Source organism: Haplochromis burtoni, unplaced genomic scaffold (assembly GCF_018398535.1).
Source record: "Haplochromis burtoni strain Fernald_Lab_line unplaced genomic scaffold, NCSU_Asbu1 Contig_145, whole genome shotgun sequence".
NCBI classification, from domain to species: Eukaryota; Metazoa; Chordata; class Actinopteri; order Cichliformes; family Cichlidae; genus Haplochromis; species Haplochromis burtoni.
Genome location: NW_024582506.1, coordinates 148242 through 170476, shown reverse-complemented (window position 1 = coordinate 170476; position 22235 = coordinate 148242). Strand labels below are relative to the sequence as shown.

The 22235-nt window shown below is 40.4% G+C and overlaps 3 protein-coding genes across 3 annotated transcripts in view; 1 reads left to right on the top strand and 2 right to left on the bottom strand.

Annotated features, from left to right (window-relative positions):
• Positions 1–1503: 1503 nt before the first annotated feature.
• LOC102312131 (patatin-like phospholipase domain-containing protein 2) lies at positions 1504–5795 on the bottom strand. The gene is made up of 8 exons (XM_005931716.1): positions 5777–5795; positions 5241–5473; positions 3293–3358; positions 2752–2961; positions 2615–2675; positions 2266–2448; positions 1996–2137; positions 1504–1615 (listed from the first exon to the last, which is right to left on the bottom strand). Exons 1-8 carry the CDS (start codon positions 5793–5795, stop codon positions 1504–1506), a joined length of 1026 nt encoding a protein of 341 aa, XP_005931778.1.
• A 5321-nt stretch (positions 5796–11116) lies between these two features.
• Positions 11117–15697, top strand: si:dkey-10o6.2 (uncharacterized protein LOC100124608 homolog). The gene is made up of 7 exons (XM_005931626.2): positions 11117–11358; positions 11441–11565; positions 11639–11705; positions 13394–13550; positions 14125–14267; positions 15013–15123; positions 15387–15697. The coding sequence occupies exons 1-7, from the start codon at positions 11206–11208 to the stop codon at positions 15564–15566; spliced, it is 936 nt and encodes a 311-aa protein (XP_005931688.1). The 5' UTR covers positions 11117–11205; the 3' UTR covers positions 15567–15697.
• Positions 15698–15774: 77 nt separating this feature from the next.
• The window catches only part of LOC102313482 (nucleobindin-2), a 7019-nt gene continuing 558 nt past the window's right edge, over positions 15775–22235 (bottom strand). Inside the window, exons 2-13 of the mRNA XM_005931627.3 lie at positions 21961–22098; positions 21572–21679; positions 21344–21476; positions 20784–20887; positions 19172–19357; positions 18823–18913; positions 18623–18681; positions 18432–18524; positions 18045–18134; positions 17562–17732; positions 17267–17321; positions 15775–16937 (exon numbers count right to left, since the gene is read on the bottom strand). Of these exons, the coding sequence (XP_005931689.1) occupies positions 16825–16937; positions 17267–17321; positions 17562–17732; positions 18045–18134; positions 18432–18524; positions 18623–18681; positions 18823–18913; positions 19172–19357; positions 20784–20887; positions 21344–21476; positions 21572–21679; positions 21961–22098 (1341 nt within the window). The 3' untranslated portion in view covers positions 15775–16824. The remainder of the gene's footprint in view (positions 16938–17266; positions 17322–17561; positions 17733–18044; positions 18135–18431; positions 18525–18622; positions 18682–18822; positions 18914–19171; positions 19358–20783; positions 20888–21343; positions 21477–21571; positions 21680–21960; positions 22099–22235) is intronic.

The window sequence follows — 22235 nt, the reverse complement described above, 5'->3', positions numbered from 1 at the left end:
ACACACACACACACACACACACACACACACACACACACACACACACACACACACACACCTTTCTATTTATTTACTTGACACTTGGACCTTACATCAAACTGGTTTGTTCATTTGTTTGTTAATGCTCAAAAGCTCCAATTTGAGCATTATGGCTGTGTGTGAGAAGAATGGATCCAAATGAAAGCCAAGTAAACATTAAATACTCATATGTAAGTAAAATATTAAGAGTTTATTGATAAAACACTTATACAGCTATGTAGTCACAAAGAGCCATACAAGTTTACAGAATAAACAAAATAAAAACTTGGAAGAATCACAATAGAAAATAGCAGGAATATATACATATGAAAGACAAGTTTGCAAATGCATTTTAAAGGAGTCCACAGAGTCAGGTATGTATAGTTGTAGTAGGAGACCATCTCAAGCCCTTAGTGCCAGTGTCTGAAAGGCTCTGTCCACTCTTAGTGTTCAGTGATGTGTGAGGAACAACTGACTGAGCCTGTGATCAAAGACAGCCAATAGCAGGAGAAGATGGGGTAAATACACTACAGCCTCTCTATTTAGCGTAAATACAATACTTTTAAATTTAAAAAATGAGCAATGTGAGCTTGCTTACTAGAACATGGTAATCCGGCCATGCCATTTTGCATAGTTTGTAGGCAAGAAAGAGATGATTTATCTAAGCTTGTAAACAGGGCATTGAGGCATGATGACACAAATAAATGATTTTCTTTTTCATTATATCCTATTACAGTGGCAAAAAGATTATTGTAATTCATTATTTGTTTATTTATTTGTTTTCTTTGTTTAGCTGATGTTGCCAGCTGCTGCCAAAAAGATAATATGTCTTGCAGTTTCTCAGACTGGGCTACACACAATCACAGTTGTTTTTCCTTGTTATGGGTTTTTTTTTTTTCTTGAGATTTCAAGTTTGTTTGGTTGAATTTCCCAGCCATCCCGTAACTCTGCCCAAACCCCAGCCTCTACCTGCACTTGGTTGGTTTCATTAAACCCAGACGTGCCGCTGCCAGTGGGTGGTATCAGAAGCATGTGAGCCAATGTACTGTGTGTGTTGCACGTAAAGGTACGGCTAGAGGCAGAAGTGGCTTCTGGGGTCACTGAGGAATTGTTTATATCTCCTTCTCCTTCACTGCACAGGTTCAGGCCTAACGGCAGGCTTTTAGATCTGCACAGAGGTGGTTCACTGGAAAAACAAACATTGAAATTAATATGTGTGTGAAAATCTTCTGAATCCACTGTCAGAACATCTCATGGCCATTGTTCCAAGAAATAAATCTAATGATAGATTTTTCAACAATTATCTTATTTAGATTTTAATCATGTTATCCAAATCTTTGTTTCAGGACATCCATAAAACTAAGGACTACATTTATCACATTTGTACTTTGACATACAGTATGATATCATGTCTGCACCAGTGAAATCACATTACATCCTTTTATCAAGAGTGGAAGAATGCACAGCATATCTTCCTTTCACTGCCTACCTATCACTCTCCTCCTTGTTGTCCTTCAATGCTTGTTTGTATATGTCTCCAACCATGCTATAGAGCCAGCTCATGTCCCTCTGTAGATCTGGAATCCAGTAAACTAATCTGAAAGAAGCAATCAAAGAGAGAGAAACACATTAATCCACAATGGCTGTGAAAGGTCAAAGCACTTGGCACTTTGATGTAAAATCGGCATTATCACTAAAGGGGAAATAATCTGTATAAAATCCTACATTAAAGGTTAGACTGAAATATTGGTCCAGAATGAAAATCCCTTTTAAATTTTTACTTCTGCCAAAAATAACTGACAGTAAAAACTAAATAATGTTTGCCCAGTTTAGTAGTTGAGAATGAAAAATACATTTTTGGCATCAACAACAAAAGAACAGTTTTTGATTTTAAGATCACAGGGAAGAAAAGGGCTCAGTGTAAGCATAATTCATTTGAATGTGGTGGATCCAACATAAAGACTAGTAAGTAAGTACCTCTGGGATAGAGAGCTGACCAACTCAACAGGCAGAAAATAGGGGATCTGTATGTAAGAAGTCACTTTCTTTGGCAGGTACCCAGTCATGTAGGAGAACAGACCATCAGCAGTACGTGTCTCTCTGCAGGCCACGCATAGCACTGACACAAATACAATAAAAAACATATTTACTTTGACTGCATTAAAAAATGATTGCACTGGCTCAATGGTATATTATTTGTCTGCTGTATTTTCCCTGCTGATCTCATCACAGGCGAACTGTCCTTACCCCTTTGAATTTCAATCGGGAGATTTTCTACGAGGTGTGGATCCAACCACCAGTGATCTTCCCGAAGTGTGTTCAATCCATCCTGCTGTGCCTTCACGCTGGACTCCTTCACCACTTCACAGCAAACATATTTAAATGAATCGATCGCCAGATTTCTTATGGGACACTCACTGCTGATCAGATCTGTGATAAGCAAAGAAGTCCAATGTGATAAGGAATAAAGAAAAACAAATCTGACAAACGCCTCTATGGAATGGTCTATTTTGTATCTTTTGTTTTATTTTGAGTTGAATCTTTTGGAGCCAGTTTATTCTCATGAATATTTAGCCGCCATTATCAACGTCCTTACTGTTTTCTTGTAGGAAACGAAAAGCATCCCTGTAGCCATTGTGGCAAATTTCAGCCATTGCCTGTAAAAATTCAAACTGATGAAAACTGATGAAAATAATAGAAATCTACACAAATCTACACAAATCTGTAACACACCTCAGGCTCTGGAGGGAAGAAGGTGCTGGTCACTCTGTAGAGGTTCTCTGAGTTGACCTGGATGCTGACATTGTTGAAGCGTACCTCAGGGAGGTTTAGTGTGCTTGCCCGGGGGCAGATATCACTCTTGCCAGCATATGGCGAGAACGTGATTGTCTGTTTCAGTTGACAACCGGGCAGGTTGTCAGTGACAGCACCGTCCACATAGTGCTGAATGGAAAAGTAAGCTGTTTGTCATTAGGTATAATCTTGGTCCATGTCACAACCACATAGAACCAGATATTCGGATTATTTAACACTGAAAAAACTGTACACAGTTTCTGATGAAGGCTCAATCACTTTTAGCATATCTGTCATCCAGAACTTTAATTCAACTTGGTTTCACAAATCAGGATAAGACACAAGCAGAGTTTTGAGATGTCTCCATATGCTGCCAGCTGCACAGATAGAAACCAGAATACTGTTACACAACTAAGTGTAACTCTGTTTATGTGCTGTAATGTCAACTGGGTTGTCATTTCAACCTTTCTAATATACTTACCACTCCACGGTATCTGGGTGGAATGACACCACAGTAAAACGGGACGAAGCAGCTGCATATGAGGGCCTAGGAAAGGTCAGATATTATGTCACATTGGATGTAGAAACACAAACTCATCCATGCCAGAGAGGACAACAGAATTATTCCTCTACCTAGTTTCTCAAAAATTCTCTTCTACTTGTCCTGTTTTGTCTCTTGTCTTTCTGGTCAGCCTTTAACGGTACAGTAGGTACTTTGTTTAAGTTATTTAACAGAAGAAAATGTACTCATAAACAGAAATTAATTATTGTGTAAATACATCTTCCAGCAAATTGATGCGTTCTTGAACTTGAATTTATCCTTTAAAATCCTTTAAAAATAAATAAGAGCCATGTTGCTCTCCCATCTTGAATACAGTGGCTGAGACAGACGTCACTGATCCACCTAATAGATGCAGCTAGATCAAGCACATATATACCTTATGAGTATGTATATTGCCATCATGTCTTTCTCCTCCTCCACTGCTCTCTCCTCCCTCATTTCTACCTCAGCCTCTTTCTTCTCACCTCAGGCCTCATCTCCTGAACTGAAGTCAAGTTTCTATCACATGAAAACACGTATAAACATGCTTGTTTATTCCTAGTTGCAGTTACTTATTGTCAGAAGATTAAATATGTGACCCCCCTGTCTGTGCACAGCTGGCAATGAGTTGGCCAAACAACAACAATAGCTGGTTGTAAGCTGACATTATGCCAACTAATGTGAGGTTTGAGTATCCTAAAAATCACACTTTCCGTCTAATAAACAGTTTGATTACGTTCTCACATCATATGAGAGTTTATTCATTGTTCAAGTCCAACTATGTTAGATCCACTTTAAAGAAAGTTTCATTAACAGCAGCTAACAGCAGCAACCTGACTTCTGTAACAAAGTTTTATAGCTTCCTGCAGTGTAAATAGAAAACAGAAATTCACGAAAGGAGTAATAAAACAGAGTTCAAGTGACTGCTATCTACTGACATCTAGTGTTGAGATTTTACACACTGTGCCTTTAAATCCATTTTAGCAATGAGGAAAACAGTGATAGCTGTATAATAGTGTGGATGCCTGAATAGGCATCTACACTATTGAGTTTTAGTTCAGTGAGTTGAGCATCCGTTCTCAGACTGGGAGACCTGGGTTCAAATCCCGCTTATGGCAACATTTCTTTCAGTTAAACTTTTTTAACTCTCTTCAACACAAATTCCAGCTTTTTCACCACTTTTCAGGACAAATACTTGCTTTTTCAGCTGTTTTCAGCGAAAACCTCTTTTCAGCAGAAATTCTGCTGATTGAACTCTTTTGAGCAGAAATTCTGCTGATTGAACTCTTTTGAGCAGAAATTCTGCTGATTGAACTCTTTTCAGCAGAATTTTCACCTCTTTTATGCCCAAATTCTGCTTATTCACCTCTTCTGAAAAACTTTCAGCCTTTTCACCTCTTATTAGCACAAATCTCAGCTGTTTTCAGAAAAAACTCTTTTCAGCAGAAATTCTTCTGATTCACCTCTTTTCTGCCCAAATTCTGCTTATTTACCTCTTCTGAAATTTTTTTTAGCCTTTTCACCTCTTATCAGCACAATTCTAAGCAGCTTCTGCTAATTTCACCAGAATTGTCAGTCTCTCCACTTCTTCTTTGTGAGAATGAGTTTGGCGCAGTGAGGTGAGTCGCCGCCCTTAGACCAGTATGGCCAGGTTCGAACCCTACTCAGGGCAGCATTTTTTTTTCGACTTTAAATTGTTTCAGCTTTTTTCAAATTACATATTCAGCGTTAAGGCATCCACACTGCATTTTTGCAGGAAATGCAAATTTTTCTAGTCAATAGTCATATCTGATCCTTTTTTTTTGCATACTTATAAAGTTGGGAATTCTGAATCTTGAACCTTGAAGAGTTTTGCTGGATGAAAATGGCTCCAAGCTGTAAAATATACCTGAATGAGCTCTTCTCTGCTGTCAAACTCTGACACTAGTACGTTCTTCACATCAGACACTCTGGTCAGGGACACGCTGAGCTTCCCAGAGGCTCGAACAAGGGCATCTTCTGGTAGATGCTTCAGCAGAGTGTCCTGCACTCTCTGAAGCAGTTTGAAAGATGGCTGCAAGGGTCCCAGTTTGTGCTTCCTAGCCTCTTTGGCTATTGACATCAAGTCAGCACAGCACTTCTCTGCATAAAGAAAAGTAACTCAATATCACATGCACTGGAATGGTTATTTGTTGTAAAAAAAAAAAAAAGGAAAAAAAGTGTTTTTTGTTTAATTAATCTCTCAGGACTTCTTTTTCAAAGATGGCGCCGATGTGTATGGCAAGCTGTCCTTGTCCACGTCTGTGCCTCTGCTTTTTACCTTCCCTACCCCTTTTACTGGACCTTGGCATAGTACTCCTTATTTTTTTGGTTTTATGCTCAGCAGATGGTTGTGCACTAATAACCTACGACAGACAAACACTTTTAAATCTCAGATTCTCTTACTCACATCGCCTAGATCCATATTGGAACCTGGGTGACGGGTATCCATATGCTCCTCTATCCTTGACGCTGTTGCACCTAGTAAATTGAAGCACCCTAGAACCTTTTCCCAATACTGGTTAAACGTCTGCCGCCGTGATGAGAGGAGGTGGAAAAAAGATAAACGCCAGGTATCCTATGAAATCCTACGTGCCAGCCGCTCGAAATTTCAAACTGCTGCTAAAATGGCCAAAGTGGCTTTCTTATCAAAAATTATCCTGGCTCATGGTCACAACATTTGAACGCTATTTAAAATTTGTAATTCTGTGGTCAATCCCCGTCCTGATATGCCGCTGGTGTGCTCTCCGGCTCTTTGTGAACAATTTTTAATTCACTTCTTAGATAAAGTTTCTTCTCTTAAGTCCTCGCTTCCTTTAGTGTCGAGCCCTGTTTCTACTCCTGGTTGTTCATCAACCTTCCATCAGTTTGAGCCCGTGTCACTCCTTGCTCTCAAGTGATTAGTTGAGCAACTGAAGAATACTAATCCTATATATGATATCCTCCCATCTCGCATAGTCACGGACTGCTTCGACGTAATTGGATCCAGTATTTTATCTTTAATGAATTCTTCTTTACTCTCTGGCTGTGTCCCGTCAGCTCTTAAACATGCTGTAGTCCAGCCGCAGTCTTAAAAAAAAGAAACCTTGATCATAATGATTATGCGAATTACAGACCAATCTCTAAGCTCCTGTTCCTGTCTAAAATTCTCGAGAGGATAGTTCTTTCACAACTCCAGTCGTATTTGGATGCGAATGATATTATTGATAAATTCCAGCCTGCCTTTAAACCACGTCACAGCACTGAAACAGCTTTGCTTAGAGTCCTAAATTATCTTCTTCTAATTGCTGATACTGGACGCTCTGCGGTCCTAGTTCTATTGGATTTATCCTCGGCTTCTGACGTGGTGGATCACAGCATCTTGTTAGCGAGGCTTGAGCATACTGTAGGCATTAGAGGTGTTGCCCTTGATTGGTTTAAATCATACCTCTTCAATAGGTCCTTCTCGGTCAACCCGGGCACCTGCTCTTCCTCCCCTACACCTGTCTACTGTGGTGTGCCTCAAGGATCTGTGCTGGGTCCTATTCTATTCTCGCTGTATATGCTCCCTATAGGCGCAATCTTTGAGAAATACAATATCGCTTATCATTGTTATGCTGACAGATCTACTTTGAACTTGCTGATGATCCTGCTCGGTCTCTGCACTGCTTTCAAGAGTGCATGTGTGAGGTCAAAGAGTGGCTCTTAGGAAACTCTTATCTTAAATGATAAGAAAACTGAAATCATGGTATTTGATAGCAATATTCTTCACAGACAATTTCGTGATGCCTTTGGTTCCCTTGCCAGCTCCCTCTCTGACACTGTTAGCAATTTGGGCGTGTTGCTGGATAGCTCTTTTAAATTTGATTTGATCATTCTGCTCTTCTTCATAGACTGTAAGCTGTTCAAAATGCGGCAGCACGCCTTCTGACCGGAACTGGGAGGTATACCTCTATTACCCCTGTTCTAGCTGACCTGCACTGGCTACCCATTAAATACCGCATCCAATTTAAACTACTGCTGCTTATTTTTAAAATTGTCAACAAGGCAGCCCCGAGCTACCTTATCGAGCTCCTTAGTTCGTACATTCCCGCTCGAGCACTGAGATCATCTACTCAGTTACTCCTGGTGCAGCCAAGATCTTGTCTGAAGTCTAGAGGTGACCGTGCAATTGCCTTGGCTGCCCCAGATTTATGGAATAACCTTCCTATTGCTATCCGCGCATCTGATTCTATCCAATCATTTAAATCACGGTTAAAAACCTATTTATTTAACCTTGCCTTTCCTGCTAGTTAATGCCTGTATCTAATCCCTGGACTTCGTCTATTTTACCTTTTATACATATTTTAAATGGCTTTGTCATTTTAACATGTTTTAGTTGATATGCATTTTATGGTATTCCTGTGTATTAGTGACACTGACCTGTTAGCATACTTGGTACTTTGTTATGGTCCTATAATATTTAATAATATTTAATTTTTATAATATTTTTGTCTTATTTTCTGTCTTTTATGTGAAGCATACCGTTGGTTTTTAAATGTGCTCTATAAATAAAGTTGTATTGTATTGTATAATTTGCTTTTTTTTTAGTTTACTTTTTTTTCTTTCTACATCCACACTATAAATGATAACATTTTTATACAAATTAGGGAAGGTTTAACAGTAAATATTCCACAATTGGATAACTTAAAATCTTGCAAATAAAATAAATTAAAGTACTATCTGAAAACTCCAGATTTTTGTTTGAATTAGATGAAACTATCTTCTGATATTTTTGTTTTTGTGGTACACCTTGTCACACTTGGTCAATCCAGCATGAAAGCTGAATAAAAAGGGATTTTTTTTCATGCTTGTGGCTAAGAGTCTCGGGCAAAAAAGAAGTCTTCATACTTTATTTTGCAGTATTGTAAAATTCAGCTACATTCATTCAAAAACTGTCACTAATTTCCTTTTTAATTTTTTTTTATTAATGAGTGATCAAATATGGGACTTTGCAGGAGCACTGGACTTTTTTCATATTTTAACTAGCAAGTTATCACACATTTTAATGTCCGTCTCAAACTATAGAGCCTGGTTCATTGTGATGTTAAGAAACTTTGTACCAGCAGGAAAGATTTTAAGAATTGGCTGATTTGAGATAAAGTGACCTATTATGACTGTAACACATGAGTGATTCTGCATCTAGCTAAAGGAAAAATCTGAACCCTTGATCCTTGGGTCCACTTGGTCCTTAAGACACAAGGGTTGCTGTAAATGAATGCAAAGTTTTTCTGAATGGTTACCTTTATCCTGTGATTAAACATTTATAGCTTGTTGGGATCAGTGTCTTCTAGGCTTGGAAAAGACCTCACCCTATTGGCTAGACAATTCCCTATCCAGAGGGTGTTAGGGGTCACTGAACGGTTAGACAAGTCTTAATGATGTGAATCCAATATCAAATAGACTCACCAGATTCAAAACATCACCAGATTTAAAAAAAAAAAAAAATACAGAACAAGATATTAGAAAAATCATAGCCGATAACTGTTACAGAGACTCAGAGAGCCAATTCTTCAGTCACTGTACTAAAGTTGTTTTCCTTTCCCTTGTCACCAATCAGAGATACTGAGTAAGCTCACTAGGCTAATGTACTTTACTTTTCCTGTGTATGTGTTTTTCTTTAAATCAAATAAGATGCATCAACACCAGAGGGGACTAGAACCATCTCTGGCAAAGTGCAGACAATCAGCCTGGGCGTCTATTGTCTCATGTAGTCTGGAAGATGAGTGGATGGTGGGGTGGGTGCAGTTTTCTCTGTGGTGGGGTTGGGTGGACTGTCCCGGGCTCTGTGGGGCCGGGAGGCGCTGCTGCACTGGGCCCCGGTCTGGATGGGCCTGGGCCCCCTTTCCCTGGCGGGTCGCGGAGTATGGGGGTGCCTACTGGGGTCAGCGGGGGAGCTGGCCCCAGGGAGGGGTCACTTGCCCCTCCCTTCCTTCCCTCCCCATCTCCAGCTGCCTCCCTCTTCCCGCTCCACCACAACCACCCACACATGCAGGGCCTTGGAGTAGGGGTATGTCACCAGGGTGCAGAGGAGGCATACCCCCCCCCTCTGTCCCCTTCTGGCTGCCTCTGCCTCAATTTTATCCCACAACTTAGACATTCACATTACTCACACTCTCATTACACATACATATAGGATCTTGGGGTGGGCACGATACACGGAATCCAAAGTACCATCAGGGTGTACACCCCACCCCTGGCGTCGTTGCCCACCTCTCAATTTTAAATACACGTAGACATTGAGGGCTAGCAGGAGGGACCATGCGCTTACCTGCTGCTCTCTGGCAGGTAGCTCCATGCCCTCCTGGGTTTTAAATGCACCTTAGAACACACATGCATCAACACTACAATGAGCGGGTGGAGGGAGGTTTGGAGTCTTCTCTCACCCCCATTCTCTGCGGCCTGCTGGAGCGGGGGGGCTAGTAGGAGGAGTTGGCCGTCCGACTGCGGTCTGGAGTGTGGGGCCTCCCTGCTGCTGCGGAGTCGGGGTGGTCTGCCTCTCCCCACCGCAGGGAAAAGGGTAACACCACCTGGGTCTGGGTGCAATTCCCCCCTCCAGGGGCAAGGGTACCTAGACCCGGTTTCGTAGAGTACGCTTGGGGAGTGTGATCGTGTGTACAGCGTCTCTTTATGTCTGTCTCCACGTTGGTTGAGTGTGGAGTAAGTGCATATGAGAGCATGAGGGTGGGAATGGATGTTTGTGTCTGTGTGTGCCTGTATGTCTGTGTCTATATGTCAGGTTGGGTATCAGACGCCACCTCTCTGGGGACATCTCAGGCCCTCCAAGGTTTGGAGGCCTATCTCCACCCACCACCACTTCCCCTGCCAGTGGCGGACTCCCTCAGGTGTCGGTGCGTTGGTGGTTCTTTGTGTCTGGGGTGGGCGTCCGGGTACACACCGGCTCACTCCTTGGCGGCCGCTTATCGGGGCCTGGAGCCTGGGGCTCGCTCGGGCCACTTCGGAGGTGGGGTGCCCCCGGCCTCTCGGCCTGGGGCTCGGTCACTCAGGCACAGCTGGCTGCCGGCGGAGCTCACGGGCGCGTCACTGCAACTCCCCCTGGCTTCTGCTCCGCGGCTGCTGAGTGAGCCCTCATCTGGGACTCTCCTCAGCTCTTACTGGGACAGTGGCGCGGCTGCCCCTCTGTTGGTCTTCCTTGGTCTCTTGTGTTCTGGGGGCCTCTGGATGTCTGGAGTTTTGATCTCCTCCATACCTGCTTCATACCCTGGAGGACGGGGCTGTGGCTCCCCACACTCCCTAGCAGATCGTTACATGGAGAAACCTTTGGAATGCAAGCATGCTGATCCACACAGGTATGCACACAGGTGTACACACGGGTATTCACAGACGCGGACTACAGCTTTCTTGGCTGCTGCCTCAAAGCACATTGTGCGCTGTCTATCTTGCGTGCTGCACAATATCGTTTATTATTTAGTATCTACTGATATCTACTGCTAGCTAGTTTATTGTGATGGTGCCGTTTTTTTTATTATGTTGCTCTTTGTTGTTTGCTTTCTCTTCTGTTTTTTTTCTCCATACAGGTGACCCAGGTGTTTTGTTTTTTTGTTTGTTTGTTTTTTTCTTTCTTCCCCCCCTTCTCACCGTCTCTTCTCCCCTTTGGTTTTCTTTCTCTCCCTCTCATTAATAAGGCATTAATAAGAGAATTTTTCCTATTGGCTAGACAATGTCATGTGACCGAAAGCCTAGATACTAGTGGTGGACATTTGCGATTTATTTTTACTGTTCGTGTTCAGCTCAGGCTGTCTTTTAACCAGACGCTGTTTTTACTGAAGAAACTTTAGCTTTTTTTTTTTTTTACAATGAACATCCCAGTTGTGGATTTCGGCGCCTACAGGCTGAGCGAGAAGGATGTCGCTGACGAGCAGTGGCAGAGTTTAAGCACAGAGTTGAAATCAGCATTTAGAGATGTTGGTTTTGCATTTCTGAGGAACACGGGGATTACTCAGGAGGAGGTGAGGCCAGTTAGATAGAATCAAATTATTATCGAGGAACTTACACTGGAATCCGTCTTTTTCTTCTGGTGTGTTTGGACAGGTGGACTGTGTTATGGACATATCCAAGAAATTCTTCCTGCAGCCAGATGAACTGAAGCAACCCTTCAGCAGGAAAAGTTTCGTGAACAACCCTAACCACGGTTGGGTGTCATTGGAGACGGAGAGGTAGGAAGCATACGTTTTATACTTTAATGTGTATCTGCGGAAGAGAGTTTAAATTCGGATAATTTCTTTATAGGTTGAATCCACGTCGACCTGGGGACCTGAAGGAGTCTTTCAACACTGCCTCCCTTCATCCTGATATAGTAATAACTCGGAGGCAAAAGCCTTGATCGTTTGTTTTCATCAGTTTATTTATTTTATGATTAACCTTAAGAGTTTGGGCTCAGACACAACAACTGCATGGTGCCACAAGGTTATTAGTCAGGGGGTTAAAGTACAAGTTACTCAGTATCTGTTACTTTAGAGAAAGCTCTGTTAAGTTTGGAGAGGAATCAGGAAAATAAATGTTGAACTGCAGTACTGAAAAACTATGTACACCCCTATTAAGAGGAAAGTAGCAGCAGGGGTGCTGCTTATTGAATACACTTGATTGCATCAAATGCACATAATTAGCTGATAATCAGCAAGTGTAACCAACTCTATATGAGCAGAGGTTTTGGCAGTTTGCTGACCTGGGGGAGACTTTCTCCTGAGGCATTTCCTTAATCTTAACACAATTACACAGTCATCCCTGGAATGGACATCCTACAAGTTCACTCCAAGGTCAGAGCATGCAGGTCTTAGTGAAATAAAGTTACATCTCCATAGGCCTCAGTTGGAAGTTAAATGTTAAAGTTCATGAAGTTCTAGTTAGGAAAAGACTGAACAAATATGGCTTCTTGTTCATACGGGTTGCCAGCACAAAGACTCTTCTGTCCAAGACTCCTCAATCTCTTCTTTGGACGAATGTGAGCAAAGTGGAGATGTTTGGCTACAGTGTACAGCACCTTGTTTATCAGGGACCAAAAACAGCATATTAGCACATATACCTCATCCTAACTCTCAAGCACACTGGTGGACAGGTGATAAATTGGGCTTGTTTTGCAGCTACAGGATCTGGGACCTTAGTCACTGGTTGACCATGAACTCCTCTGCATGCCAAAGTATTTTAGAGTCTAATGTGAGGCCATCTGTCCAACAGCTATAGGGTCATGCAAAAGGACAAAGATCCCAGGTAATCTACAACTGAATGAATGAAAAAGAAGAGAATGAGAGTGTTGCAACGGCACGGTCAAAGTACAGACTTCAACCTGTTTGAAATTATGTGGTGGGACATTAACAGAACTGTGCATAAGCAAAACAACTACACACCTCGATGAACTGGAGCAACATTATAATGAAGAGTGTGAACAGTAACACAATCTGAAAGAGTGGCACAGAAGGCAGTACTTTAAATATTACTACCACAGGTGGTCGTACAAGGTGCTGAAACATGGGTGGTTTTTCTCTGAACTCCAGAGTGTCCTTGTTTCTTGGATTTTGAAGTTAAAAGCCAAAATCCACATCAAGTCACTGACATGTCCTGCATCTTAATATCACAAAATTCCAGATAAACTTGTTCTTTTTACATATTTCATTCTTTGTTATTTGACAGCAAAACAAACATTAAAATAGTGACACAAACACACCCCGTTGAGAGTAATACAAACAAGCCATCAGAATTGGAATCCGTTTTCAGCTGCTATGCACTTTTAATAGTACCAGCAAGGTTACAGACTCATTCTCTACATTAAATACACATTATAACAAAACAACACGAGCTGGTACAGTAAAGTCCAGGATAACAGGATACCAAAAATTTTGATGTATTGAACATTAAAGCATAAACCTATCTTATTATAACACTGAAACTATAAGTAGGTCAATGAGCATACTATGGGTACTTTAAGATATCAATATCAGTATTATCATTAGTCAGACTCTGATGTGGTTCTGTTGTTTTCTGTTGTAGAAATGGCCATCATCAGGCAGTTTGAAAAGTTTTCAGGAGTTCCAGACATCCTTTTTTCTGCGCTGCAAAGAGCTGAGTCTTCGGTTGCTGAGGGTGATGGCCCACAGTCTGGGACTCGACCCAGAAGTCTTCTTGCGTGCACACCGTTTAATAGGAAGTATGTTTACCCCATACACTGTACCCAGTGTACAGTGGCATATGATCAGTTTTACTAAGTGTTCAAGCTACATGTCATGAGGGGCGGTCACTGATCCCAGATCGTATGGACCTTGTGAGAAGGTTTTATTCACACACACACACACACACACACACACACACACACACACACACACACACACACAAACTGGCAGTATCTAATTCTACAAAATTAGGGAGAATACTAATAAGGGCAAAATGTTCAACCAAGACATGTTAGCTTAATTTATGTACTATATATTATATTCATTTAGTACTTTATATAGCTCTTCTCCTAAATTAAAAAATAACATAAAAGTACAGCACAAAATAAAAGAAAAATGAATATAAATACAAGACACATGTAAATGCGAGTAACAAACAAGGGAAATGACTGAAAATCTAACAAAAATTAATTCTGGGAAAGAATTTTTTTTCTTTTTTGTAAAGTGTAACCTCAAGGCAGACCAGATTACGGTTTTGGAGGATTGGTCCATAAATTGGTACAAACAAACAAGAGATACACTGCATTGACAACACTGCTGTGTCTCCTCTAGCTGACAAAAATGGCACTACGATGCGATCTCTCTACTACCCACCAGTGAATTGTGAGAAAGCAAAGGAGGGCCAGCTGCGATGTGGAGAGCATTCAGACTATGGCAGCATTACTCTGCTGTTCCAGAGCTCAGAAGGTCTGCAGGTAAGGCCTGTATTCAATTCAATTCAATTCAATTTTATTTATATAGCGCCAAATCACAACAAAAGTTGCCTCAAGGCGCTTCATAGATACAGAGAAAAACCCAACAATCATATGACCCCCTATGAGCAGCACTTTGGCGACAGTGGGAAGGAAAAACTCCCTTTTAACAGGAAGAAACCTCCGGCAGAACCAGGCTCAGGGAGGGGCGGCCATCTGCTGCGACCGGTTGGGGTGAGAGAAGGAAGACAGGATAAAAGACATGCTGTGGAAGAGAGACAGAGGTTAATAACAGATATGATTCAATGCAGAGAGGTCTATTAACACATAGTGAGTGAGAAAGGTGACTGGAAAGGAAAAACTTAATGCATCATGGGAATCCCCCGGCAGCCTACATCTATTGCAGCATAACTAAGGGAGGATTCAGGGTCACCTGGTCCAGCCCTAACTATATGCTTTAGCAAAAAGGAAAGTTTTAAGCCTAATCTTAAAAGTAGAGATAGAGATAGCCTGTACCACTGGGACACACAAGCACATAAGTTGCTTGGTAACATACTGAAAAAGGGTCTGATTAATTTACAAACTCACTTAAGCTCGAATTCCTGTGGTGTGCCACTTTAAACAGCTGTCATCACTGTTTCTTCAATTGTAAGTCATGTGTTTTGCTTAGTTAGTAACACATTATGTGTTAAAGTCAAGCAAAGTATCAAATAATCCTGTTATCCTCCTGACACTTTTTGACCGTCAGGTGCGTACACGCTCAGGTGAATTCATCCCTGTTCCCTGTATCCCCGGAGCCATCCTCATCAATATCGCTGACCTGATGCAGCGCTGGACGAGCGATCAGTTCGTCTCTGTGGTGAGTGAAGGGGATATTTCCGCCCCAAAGTTTTATGACAAGGTTATGGAAATGCACTGTAACTAGAAAAGTAAATGTGACTACATATGTCAGATTGGGTCATTTATAGGAAATAAGAAAGGTCTCACCTACTTTAACTTTAGATATGTTTTTGTGACCCATGATCTTTTTTGAAGCCAACAGAGTTAAAATGTTTCCCAAAAAAGTTTTTGCATATGCCATGGCATTAGGATTATAGTTTAGTGTTGCTTGTTGTTTCTTAGCTCCACAGGGTTTTGCTGCCTCCTGTTGGAGACTCCAGCACACGGCAGTCTCTGGCTTACTTTGTCCAGCCGGATGACGAGGCTCTGATCACCTGCTGTGATGGCTCCAACAAATATCCGCCAGTTACAGCAGGCGCCTATCTCACTGAGCGATTCAATGAATCATATGGAAGAAGCTGAATTTGAACCCACCATTCTGACCATTTGATTAAGAAAGTTTTTTTGTTTGTTTTTTTAAATCATGTTCAGTGAGTTATTGTCAGAAGTATGATTATGTCACTTCAGATTCTACAGTAATTATAAAACTGAATGTTAACTTATGCCTGTGTTTATAAGATGAGTTGAACTTGAGGTTTGTGATGAAAATAAGAGACAGAAACATTGTATCTGCAAGCTCATTCACCTTAATATTAGACATTCAAACCTTGTACATCATTTTCATGATTTTTTTTCACAGGACATTGGTTGGACATTTAAGTACTTTTTTAACAAGTCACATAAACATAAACTGTTCAGCACATATACCAGGTTGGAGAGAGGTTGTTGTTTGAAAATAAAGTAACCAGTGTATTTTACTTCAACTCTTCAAAGTATTTTGTGTCCATCTTTTCTTTGCTATTAGTCTGTAGTGAAAAAAAATTAGTTGTTGTTTTTTTACCTTGTGCTTCCTTCTGGAGTTTAATTCAGATTTTTACAAGGCAAATTTCAACCTACTGCATTCATTTCATTTACAGTGGTTCGAGAATAAATAAACACAAATTCACAGACACTCCTAAGCACTGACATCCAGGCAACCACTTCATAATCCATGCAATTGTCACAATCACAAACACAATTATTAAAAATTATAACATTTAAATACATATTGTATATATTTAACTTCATCTCTTATTCTGCACTAATCTGATCCAGAGGTCACAACAGCTTGAAAAGACATTGAAGGAAACACTTTTTCTATAAAACTTCATTTCGGCCCTAATCTTACTTTTCTGGCATTTATTTTTTCCAAAATAATTCACAATTTACCATAAAAATAAATAATATTTTGAAAGGATTTCCTTAAGGAAAAAGTGGCAGTGAAACTACAGTGTGAACAAAACTAAACATTCAGTTATCAGGCCAGCTGCCCTCCCCATTTCACCCCAAAGAACTTCCAATAGAGAACAGAGTCCTTTTGTGATACAAGATTAAAAAAACAAAAACAAAAGGGTTGATTGTCCACATAGAAAACTGGAGCAGCTCCACATTTCCAGGCTGGCTCATTCAGTTGATTTAACCAGCAGAAGGAAGGGCATCATTGGCACTAAGAGATCTTCCCCCCCCCCCTATGTGTTGCTGTGTGTTTTGAAAATTCTAAACAATAACCCAAAATTGAAATCATGAAAACACAAGCACACTTGCATGCTCACTCATATCGCACACAGGGTGGTGAGGCCTGCTAAGAATGTCCAGGCACGGGTACATCTTGCTGCTGGTGACCAGGCGGAGGTGGCTGACTGTTTCCTGGTACAACTGGTGCATGTTCACCTGCAGTTAGAGGAGCTGCAGGCTCTGTAACAAAGATTCATATGTGTATACAATCATGAGATGCATTTAAATGATTATTAGGATATGATAAAAAGCTTTTAATCTCGTCTTATTAAAAAGGATAACAATGCTTTTCCCTCACTGCATCTTTTTAAGTGTATTTTGATTGGGGATGCACAAGTAAATAACTTATTTTGGCTGTTCTGTGGATCTGGATGCAGGTTTTCGACTGGGTGGTTAATTTTCACTTGATTTTAAAAAATGTTAAAATGGAAGTAGAGTGCAATTAAGAGACCTTTAACATCATGTGATTTGTTGTTTCCAGCATCATTTATCATAAATTTCATACTCACGTTTTACATCAGCATTTAAGCTTTGGGATTTAACCCTTTCCATTTCTTCCATTGCCTGAGCAGCGAGAGAAGGACAAAAAAATGTTAAGAGCATAAAAATGGTTTAAGACTTTGTTTGCTATTGCCTGCATGTTTCAGGTCTACAAGTCTCTAAAACAAGATTTAAGTGCAATTCAGCATGTTTCACACTGTAAGCCAGATTCTTACATCTGTAGAAAGGGTCAAGCAACTGTATAGAAAAATCCTATTTTCAGGTTGTATTTCATCTGCTATGGATAGTTGACAGATAATTCACCTGTTTCAGCCCCAGCTTCTGAGCATCAAGTTCTTCCTGTTTTCTTTCAAGTTCCTCTCTCTCTTTCTGCAGCTCAGCCGACTTCTTGTTGATGTCATTCTCCTCATTGGCCAGTTGTTGTTCAAACTCTCTCAGCTCCTCTTCGGTGTACAATGGGTTCTGATCTAAAGTCTGCAGAGGGCACATAAATAAATGATGTGATAAGAAATCATATACATTTCTGATTTCATGATATAATGTCAGCTGTTAAATCTCTTGGGGAGTTTAATGATTTGGAATCTCACCCTTTGTAGACAATTTCTGAAAACAGCTGTTTATTGTGTTGCACTTACGCAAGCCTAAGCTCATAGTTTCATAGCTCATATTGATGAATAATTGAATTGAATTTTAATACACTAACATAACATTGGGTTCACATTAATTTTTAATACTACTCTGTACACAAAAATGCCAGGAGGGAAGCCAAACCTTACTAGCTCTTACCTCCCATTCGTCTTTTTCATAGAACTCTTCCTTCTTTGTGGCTGCCATGAACTCGCTCAGTGATACAAGCCTGTCTTTATTGGTGTCCACCTGAATGTCAATACATGAAGCAATTTTGATCAACAACTGTCATCGAGATAAATCACTCACCAGATACGTCCCAAAGGCCCTGACCTTTAGCTCCTTGCTAAAATAGCTACTCCACACACAGATGTTTAAATTCATTCATTAGATTTCAGGCAGCAATGACACACGTTTGTTATGAAATATACATTATGATTGTATTCTGACAACAGAGAATACCTTCATAACATACTAATCAATACTTTAGAAATGCTAATAAACATGACAATGATCTGTACATTTTATAGTTTTGTGGTGGCTCACCTCGTTCATAACATGCTCTCTCATTCGCAGTCTCTCTTCCTCCATCTCAACCATGTCATCCTCTTCATTTTCTGGGTTGTAAACCTTCTCCAGCTTAATGAAATGCACAAATTTTACCTCAGAGACTTGTTCATTTGCAGATTACATTATCGCAGACTATGCAGAACCAGAGTTAGACATAAAACATATACCTCTTTAGTAAAGAGAGCTTCAAGCTCACTCTCATCAAAGAAGCCGTCTCCGTTGCTGTCTGCAACACAAAACAAACAACGGAAATCTGTGTCTGATTTTAACCATCCATAGTTTTGGCACACTAGCCAATAAGACAACATTTGAATGCTATATTCATTCTTTGCTCTTAAACGACCTTCAGTGTATGGTCTATGGTTACCGTGCATTTTGAAGAAAGTTTTTGGATCAAAATCTTCTGGATCTAAACCATCTGCCTCCTGCCACACCTCTTTTAGCTGGTCCTCACTGCCCTGCACACACAGAGGTACACATCAAGGTTTCTCCTTTTTCTTGTTTTGTATTTAGCACTATTTAGCATCTTTATTCTATGGCTTGCATATAAATCTAAATAAAATTGGCCCAACTAAATGAGTTAATTTTATCATAAAAAAAAAAAAAAATCATTCATGTTTTCCAAATAATATCATTCAGCTTAAATGTCATTTGTTCCCCCACATTGGCTATAATCTTAGCATTCGTAATGAACTGCTTTATAGCTGGCGTCTTACAGGGTGGTTGACTTTAGGGTGGCTGGCGTGTTTCTTCTTCATTTCCTCGTAGTGTTCCTCTTCCTTCTTGCGATCCTCCTCATTCAAGTTCTTCAGACGTTGCCGTCGCTCATGCTCTTTCATCATCTCGTATTGCTTGAACTCATCATGGCGGTCCTTGTCAAAGTTCTCCAGGTCATTAGTCGCCTAGACATAAAAACAAAAAGTTGGGAAGGGGAATTCACCTCTTAATTCTGCAGATTTATGCGCCTCGTTGAAACAGATGGACTCTATTCAACATCCAGATGCCTGATCAGAGTTGTTCCATAGAGGATGAAGCAAACTGTTGAGCTGAATAATTACTAGCCATGTCACAGTCTTAGCATCACTCAGCGTTGAATGCAGAGACAACCCAGGCAGATATAGCATGCTTTTTGTGTTTAGCTCATGCGGTGAAATTTATTCATCCATTTAGTGCTAGCATGCTTACTAGTGGATACTAGTGAGTGCTAACTGGGTATGAATAAACAGTACCTCTGACTTCCTAAACCTGAGAGCTGCAGTAACAATAAGTTGATTTATAAAAAAACATATTTGGACAAATGGTTTGATTGCAAAAGTATTCTGGTGTGTGTATCTAGAATCTAAAAGCTCTTTGTATTGGTAGGGCTTAATAACAGACAATGCCCCACAGTGGTGCAATGCTTAGCACTGCCACCTCACAGCATGGGGGCGTTTCTGTTTGAAGTTCTACCAGTACCTCTTTGTTTACTATGTGCTAGCCAACAGACTGGCAACCTGTTCAAGGTGGACCCTATCGCTCTCCTTATGACAACTGTGGTATGCTTCAGCCCCTCAAAACCATGAATAAGTGGAAGAAAAGGGATGTATGGATATATGGATGTAGGGATGGATGGATTTCTGATAGTGACTGTACCTTTTGCTGAGTACTATAAATACACTGTTGTCATAGTTCAAAATCTGGATCTGTGAGTTTAAAATTATTATTTTGGCCTGATTTTATTAGAACCTCTGGGTGGCTCTTTATTCTAGAACCCTGCAAGGACTTGCTCAGCATAAAGTACATGAAAATGCTATGGTAATACAAAACAAAGCAAATGCTCATTTATCACCATTCTTTGCATTTCTCAAGCAGTGCCAAGGCAAAATAGTAGGTCAATGATTATAGAGCAAAGCTAAATGCTACAGAAAAGTAAAACTTATATAAAATATTTTTAGGATTTACATCTGCATGACTGGAAGCTTTGTTGTAAAACTACAGAGGCATGCAAACTCATTAAGCCGGCCTCCCCATTACTATTCTTTTATACTAATTTCACACACAGGAAACATGTTGGTCTCGCAAAACTTACACATTTACCTCTAATGAGTCAGCACTCTCCAACAAAGGGAACAAAGCTGTGAATGCCTCCAACTTATTACATCTAAAATTTAAAAAAAGCCAGACTAGTTAAACATCCCTCACTGAAATTCCCTATACGCTATGCTAAGTATGGCAATATTTCTGCATGAGCAACTGTCATTATAAATGTGACTGTGCCATACCAGTGCAGAGAAACAGGGTCAGTATTGACCTTCAAGTAGCTGCGCTAATGACTAGGTGTATGTGTACCGATTTGATGAGACGGTCCAGGTCATCCACCTCGAAAGTGTGTGGATTCTTGTGGTTCAGGTGCTCAAACTGTTTCAGCAGGGCCTGGTGGTCCACTGTTTGGCCTGCAAGAAAAGGAATAATGATTAGATTTATTCAACTGTAAAACAAAGACACTTGGTTTTTTGGAGTTGTGTCATGGTTATTCTTTTCCGCTGGGTTTTACAAAGACATTTTGTACCAAAACTTAATACATTTATTCTAGAAAGCGTTAAAGGATTACATGAATATCAATGCATTTTTGTTTTTTAAGAAATTGACCTATGACTTCTATCTTTGCTTCTTTTCTCTACCTACACTTGTGTTAATCTATTCTGTATGAACATTTATACAGCTTCCTCTATTAATGATCAAAATTTAAATTTGAATAATAATTTTCTTTCAAGAGTTAAGTTCTGCATTCAATGACACAACTAATGGACTGACTTAAACTGCGGAAGTTGTTGTGCAAACTTATGAAGTTTCAAGTTCAAGTTTCTCAGTGACACATCATTTTTTTCCCCTTTCTTTAAGATACTTACCATTTCCTTCCTTGATGTCGTGTTTAGCTTTTATGAGCATTCGCAGCCTGTTCATCTCCTCCCTCTTTAGCTCATCCAGCTTGGTCCGAAAATTGTGCTGAACAAAGTTCAGCTCTTTGGAAAGTTTGCCTTGCTGCAAGCAGACAGTCAACATACCATAGTTCAATAAAAAATGTCCACGTCAACAACCAGCTTACAAAATATTGGGCTGTTTTTGCAAGTGTGCACCTTGATGTCATCCATATTGGCATTTTTGAGCTTTTCTCTAAAGTGGGGGTCCTTCTCAAGATACTCAATGACCTCCCTGAGGTAGCGGTCGTAGTGCAACCCAGTGTCCTGAGAAATAGACCACATTTAGCTTGTCAATGTATAACATTATTCAGTCCGATTATGGGTATTTTTTCCCAGTCAATTAATTCTTCGAATGAACAGTTACACCTAATTTAACAGACACTGCTTTTGTTTGTTTTTCAATCAATCTTTAGTCAGTAAGCATTTCTGAAAGGTGTCTGAAACAGCTGACTTCATGTCTGGATCACTCTGAGCTTTATCTACTTAGCTGTAAGACTCCATTTTAATAGGATATCCCTTTATTTCACACTGCCCGTGTGACTCACAGCACTCTCGGGTGGACCCAGTTCCTCCTCTTTAGCCTTTTCTTTGGTCTTGTCCACACTGATAGGCACTGACTGGATACACAGCCACAAACTGAGCAGAACAAGGCCACAGCGGGCCAAGGCTTTACTCCTCACCATCTGGTCAGGCAAAGCATACATAAAATAGATAAGAAAAAAGATAGGAGTTAGTTTCAGGTTAGGTGAAGATTGTACATCTTTTAGAAAGCTCTGCAGTCAGAACAAAATGAGCACTTGCCGTATCTTTATTTTATATA

What these genes read in the sequence shown, in the direction of transcription:
- LOC102312131 (XM_005931716.1), bottom strand. An exon ending in GCAGAGAAGAGCTCATTCAG is followed by an intron (nt 3,359 to 5,240) that starts GTATATTTTACA and finishes GACCTTTCCTAG; the next exon opens with GCCCTCATATGCAGCTGCTT. An exon ending in GTCAGCTCTCTATCCCAGAG is followed by an intron (nt 1,616 to 1,995) that starts GTACTTACTTAC and finishes TGCTTCTTTCAG; the next exon opens with ATTAGTTTACTGGATTCCAG.
- si:dkey-10o6.2 (XM_005931626.2), top strand. Translation starts at nt 11,206, where the DNA reads ATGAACATCCCAGTTGTGGATTTCGGCGCCTACAGGCTGAGCGAGAAG. An exon ending in TGCACACCGTTTAATAGGAA is followed by an intron (nt 13,551 to 14,124) that starts GTATGTTTACCC and finishes TGTCTCCTCTAG; the next exon opens with CTGACAAAAATGGCACTACG. An exon ending in AGAGCTCAGAAGGTCTGCAG is followed by an intron (nt 14,268 to 15,012) that starts GTAAGGCCTGTA and finishes TTTGACCGTCAG; the next exon opens with GTGCGTACACGCTCAGGTGA.